Here is a 6,308-nt window from a genome sequence, read left to right on the forward strand (position 1 = left end):
TTCACTTAGAAGCATCATCCTCACAAAGTCACATTTTATAAACCATTTTATTGAAATCTTGAGATTGAATTTCTTAACTTCACCCTCTTAAATAAACTAATCTCGAAGTTCTTCTTTCCATACATGACAAAGGAATATTATTGACTCTATGTTGCAAATGAGTGGAAAACTTAGACAAATTTTATTTCAAACCCTTTTGTCCAAGCACAATGAAATTAAGGGTCATATATATGAAGTGACAACTTAGATATATTATTAGCTCATAGGAATCCTTTTTCTTGGAAACTTTGAATGCAATCATCAAACATTTCATTGAGACTCTTTAGAAGAGGCAGCCCCAATTGAGTTATCTTGCTGGTGTCCAAGCTATGTGGGATATCTTCCCCTTGTTGGTTGCCACACCTAGGGGAAAAAAAAGAGTTTAATTTCTAAGCACTTACGTTTAACGTGTAAAAGATATGTACACAATCAATAAACTTAATAGATTATCACAGAATTGATATCGAGTAAAAATTAATATTCACTTGTAATGTAAAAGATCTTTACACGATCAATGTATAACTTAAATTAAAGCAATCAAGGGTGTGACTTAGTAGTCAATGAAGTGAATAGAGAACCATGAGTTCTGGAGTTCAAATCCGACCATAGCCAGAAACACTTGGTGATTTCTCCCCATCTATCGTGGAAGGGACACTTATCTCGTGGAATTAGTTGAGGTGTACTTTTAGAAGAAGAAAAACTTAAATTTACATAAAAATTGTTCCACTTACTTGTTCTCATGAGGATAAGATGGATACTTGGTCCTTAACAAGTCATTGATCTGTGACATGTGTCTCACTGAGTTTGAACATATGTATCTACCTGAAGCTTTTTCTTCTTCCATCACTAAAATATGAGCTCCCACAACATCCTCAATGTGAACAAATCCCAACCTTCTGTTTGCATACTCTCCAATCATACCTAATCAAAAAGGAGAAAAAGGAAAACACAAACAAGAAAAATGTTATGCCTTCCATAAAGCGAGACGAGGTAGAGCTAAAATAAGTTGTCTCGAAAAACCAACAATCTCTTGAAATTCATGTTAAAGATTTATATGTCAGTAGAAAACATAGTGATCTTTCAGTACATCTATATTGCATAATATGCAATAGCTAGCGTGTTACAAGAAGCATCACGCAGGGTTTGGGAAAGGGCAGCATCCCATAAGGTTGGTTCTTGGAATGCAGCCCTTTCTCGAACCCCACGTGAAGCAGCCAGTTCTAGTATCAGCAAAACGTACAACCTTTAACCATGCCCAATATGATTTGCAATGTACTCGTAGGCTGAGGAGCAAGCAAAGGACCCACAACAAAGGATGGATTCACCACCACCAAATCAATACCACATTCCTCAGCTACTCTCCAAGCTTCTTTTTCTGCTTTAGTCTTAGCATAAGCATACCATAGCTGCATTTCGCAAAAAAAGAGGTCACAACAACCGTCCTCTATAATAACATTTCATTATAACGGTCAACTTTTGTTTGGAATGGATTTTCATGTTACGTTATAGTATAGCAACGTTTCGCTATAGCAGCTAAAAATTATGCAGACAAACATACATACATTGTATTTTTGGCAATACTGAAGGTCGCTCCAGTGGGATTCATTGAGAGGGGAAATCTGTTGTGCATCTTCTCTGTATCTAATCGAAGAGCAAGAAGAGGTCAACACAAGCCTCTTCAATGTGGATGATTTTTTGCAAGAGTTGAGGACATTCAAGGTACCATTTACACATGGATCAATCAGTGTTTTCTGCAATAACATTGCAAGGTTAAGTTTATTAATTGATGTTTGAGAGGTAGTCTCACTACTCGAAAAATTAAAATTAGAAATAAAGAATTTAAGAGGTTTGTAAAGCGCGTTGAAAACTGATAAGAAAATAGAGCTTGGACCTAACACTTTGTTGCTTAATTAATGTGAGGCAATCTAACTACTCCATAGCCCACTTTAGTGGTAATTCATTTCTCATGACTCGTAGTCGAAAGAGTTGGTTGGCAGTTCAAATCTTAGAGGGAGTTGAAAAGAGGCCTTTCAATTTGTTCAAAGTAACCACAGACAAAAGAAAATGAATATTAGGCCTATCAACGAAAAATTAGTTCATGAGCTGAGAATTGTCTAACAAGTCATTCACTCAACTAATGTTGGACAATCTAACATCCTACATTGCCATGTCAATGCCAAACATTGAGTATAAATAACAAACGAACATTGTGTCTAACTCAACTGAAAAACTAGCTCATGATCAAAGATCATATAAGGAATCAATAACTCTTTTAATTTCCTCGACTGATGCAGGACAATCTAAAAAAAAATGAAGTAGAAAGGGTTAAGGAGGATAAAACAGGCCTGAATATTGTCATCATAAGGGACCAAAACAGGTGAAGCAGTATGAAAGACTCCATCAACTCCCTCAATGGCATCATCAAAGCTACCTTCCACTAATAGATCAGCTTTCAGAATCTTGAGCCTCTCTTTAGCACCCTCTAGCTCCCATAAGAACCCCACTTTCTCCGCATTATCTGTAAAACTTGAAAATTTGAGTTTTTGAAGTTGTAATTTTTCGAATTTGAAGTTGTGTTCAAGCCAATCTAAAGTTTTGTGAGTGAAATCAACAACAATAACAACATACTCGGTGAAATCACATGAGGTAGAAACACTGTTTTCAAAAGACCCTCAGCTCAAATGCAGCACTTCAAGATACAAAGAAGAAATATAACAAGTCACAAGAAAACAGTGCAAAGTCTAGCAACAACAACAACAAAATAGTATAATAATCGAAACACAATAAATAGCCTACTAATACAGATTAATAAAAACATAAATAACCAATCATCATTATGCAAGACAACACTAAACTTTAAAACTACTCGTAAAATCTATGGTTGAACGCTAGCTTACTTACCGGGATCACGAACAGTGGTTCTTACAATATGACCCTTTAGGAGGAGGGCTTTAATAAGGTAAGCTGCAATGAATCCTGTACCCCCTGTTACACAATATTCTGGCATTTTCTTTGTTTCTTTTTCTTTTCAATTTTTACAGACTTAGGGCCATGTTATTTAAAGAGAGCTAGATGGAAAATATAGGTAACTATTTGGTACACCTTCAAACTTTTGTGGGAAAGAGGAATTAAAAAAAACAAACAAGTAAAATTGAGATGGCTCAACTAATAAGAGGTATAAAAAAAAAGAAAAAGAAAGCGAAGGAGAAAAAGTGCGGCAGAAGACAAAACTCTAAGACGAATAGAGTATACTTATTGTAGGGGGAGGCACAAAACAACACAAGTAGGATACAACTCCTACAAGGATCGACTTCAAGACAATCAACCAAATATACTTCACCAATTTACCAAAAGAAATTCACCACTATGTTAACCAAGCTCAAATCAGCAACACATCAATTGAATCACAAGCAAATATGAATTATAAATACGCAAGTGATACACAAGATTTATACGTGGAAAACCCCTTCGGTATGAAGGATAAAAACCACGGGACTTGAAGGAGTCCACCCTTCTTCTTCTCTTATTATGCAAATTGAGGGTAAAAACACCCAACTCAGTCTACAAGGATGTCACAGCCCACCAACAACAACATACATAAGAGCCAACACAAAAGAGAAGAGAATTGGGAAATATCACCAAGAAAAACGCAGGTTACGCCAGCAGCAATAACAGACGATCAAGAACTCCGATTGACGATCTGAACGGTCAAGATGTAGTGCTATGTGTTGTGAACCAGCTGTGAAAATTTCAGAACGATCCAACGGTCGGATCTCCGGAAAACTGAAATTTTGTCAAGGCTGTCCAGAAAGTCTGCACTCCAACCCTCTCTCAAAAATCTGCTTTTTTTTTTTTATCTCCTCTCTCTCTCTTTCTCTCTCTGCACGTCCAAAACAAAACCCCAGCCCCTTAACATCAGCTGCCAAAGACTTCTAGAAGGAGTCAACAAGGCCCAAAATATATGGGCCACCCATCAATGGGCTGGACCCTTAACAATCTCCCCCTCCAGCCCAGTTCGGGGAGACCAAACATAAAAGGTCATCAAGAAGACATACCTGCAAGCTTGGAACAAAATTCAAGCTTGCTTCGAGGGACCACCTTTGTCAACATATCAGCACCATTCTTGTTGGTGTGAATCTTCTTCAACTTCATTAGTTGCTCTTCAATGACAACACGCAACCAATGATATCTCACATCAATATGCTTTGTGCGAGCATGGTACATGCTGTTTTTGCTCAAGTCCATAGCACTTTGACTATCACAAAACACAACATACTCGCTTTGCTTCAAACCTAACTCTTGAAGGAAACGCTTTAACCAAAGCATTTCTTTGCTTGCTTCCACTGCTGCTATATATTCTGCCTCGGTTGTAGACAACGCTACACACTTCTGTAGCTTGGATTGCCATGAAATGGCTCCCCCTGCAAATTTGAACAAGTAACCCGAGGTAGACTTCCGGTTATCAAGATCTCCAGCCATGTCAGCATCCGTAAATCCCTCAAGAATAGGCTCACCACCTCCAAAACACAAACTCAGATTTGATGTGCCTCGCAAATATCTTAAGATCCACTTTACAGCTTCCCAATGAACCTTGCTCGGATTTGCCAAGTATCTGCTAACCAATCCAACAGCATGTGCTATATCCGGTCTTGTACACACCATGGCATACATCAATGAACCAACAGCAGAGGAGTAAGGAATATGAGACATACTTTCCTTTTCTTTATCGGTTGTAGGACAACAACGCTTGCTCAACTTGAAATGGGCTGCAAGTGGTGTATTAACTGGCTTGGCATTCTTCATATTGAACCTTTCAAGCACTCGTTCAATATACTTTTCTTGTGACAACCAAAGCTTACCAGCTTTTCTATCACGAGCAATTTCCATACCAAGAATTTGCTTCGCAGGACCCAAATCTTTCATATCAAAGGACTTTGACAAATCCTCTTTCAACCTGCAAATCATCTCAACATCTTGTCCCACAATCAACATATCATCAACATACAAGCAAAGGATAATGAAGTTACCTTCAGAGAATTTTCTAAAATACACACAAGGATCTGCAGTAGTCCGCTTGTACTCATTACTATTCATGAAGGAATCAAACTTGTGATACCATTGCCTTGGTGCTTGCTTGAGTCCATAGAGACTCTTTTTCAACTTGCAGACAAAATTCTCTTTTCCCTTAACTTCAAATCCTTCCGGCTGCTCCATGTAAATCTCCTCATGCAAATCACCATGTAAGAAAGCAGTTTTAACATCAAGTTGTTCAAGTTCAAGATTCAAACAGGCAGCTAGTCCCAAAATCATACGAATGGAAGTCATCTTCACCACCGGTGCAAAAATCTCATCGAAGTCGATGCCCTTTTTCTGATGGCATCCCTTCACCACTAATCTTGCCTTCCGCTTCACTAGCTTGTTGTCAACTTTCTTGTTCTTAAACAACCACCTGTTCTTCAAGACTTTCTTCCCTTTTGGAGGCTTCACCAAGTCATAGGTTTCATTCTTCTTCAAAGAATCCATCTCCTCTTGCATAGCCTTGAGCCAATGGTCTTTGTCTGAATGTGACAAGACCTCTTGAAGGCTTTCAGGCTCCCCCTCATCAGTGATTAGGATGTATTCTGAACTTGGATAAAGTCTTGAAGGTTGACGAACTCTGGTCGATTTTCTAAGTGTTGGCTCTTCTACCTGTGGGCTGGATTTCTCCCCCTGATTAGAAGACTCTCCATGTTGAACATCTACAGCTTCATCATCAGGTTGTGGTACAACAACATCAGGTTGTACCTCTTCAATATGGTCATGTTCATGAGCAATTTCATGACCATCCTCTGGAGCATCACCTGTTAATTGATCATCTGAAGCAGAAACATGAGGCATGGGCATATCAATAACATCATGAGAGAAATTAGAATAATAAGTCTTATCAGCACCCAAGAGATGAAAACCCATCTCGTGCTCATAAAAGACAACATCTCTACTTCTCACAACTTTTTGCTTTGCTGGATCATAAAGTCTGTAACCAAACTCTTCATCACCATATCCAACAAACACACAAGGAGAAGTCTTGAAATCAAGCTTCAATCTATGTTCCTTCGGCACATGCATAAAAGCCTTGCATCCAAACACCCTCAAGTGAGAATAAGAGGGGTCTTTCCCAAACCAAACTCTCTCGGGAATATCAAACTCCAAAGGAACTGATGGTGCTCTATTTATCAAATATACAGCAGTTCCAACTGTTTCACCCCAAAATGACTTAGGAAGATTGGACA

General features: G+C 38.4%; 1 protein-coding gene across 1 annotated transcript; it reads right to left on the reverse strand.

The window, feature by feature from the left end:
- Positions 1-28: 28 nt before the first annotated feature.
- LOC107008375 (tetraketide alpha-pyrone reductase 2-like) lies at positions 29-3,722 on the reverse strand. The gene is made up of 6 exons (XM_015207384.2): positions 2,941-3,722; positions 2,385-2,557; positions 1,602-1,790; positions 1,283-1,445; positions 771-960; positions 29-402 (listed from the first exon to the last, which is right to left on the reverse strand). Exons 1-6 carry the CDS (start codon positions 3,044-3,046, stop codon positions 261-263), a joined length of 963 nt encoding a protein of 320 aa, XP_015062870.1. The 5' UTR covers positions 3,047-3,722; the 3' UTR covers positions 29-260.
- Positions 3,723-6,308: the final 2,586 nt, after the last annotated feature.

This window comes from Solanum pennellii, chromosome 1 (assembly GCF_001406875.1).
Source record: "Solanum pennellii chromosome 1, SPENNV200".
NCBI lineage: Eukaryota > Viridiplantae > Streptophyta > Magnoliopsida > Solanales > Solanaceae > Solanum > Solanum pennellii.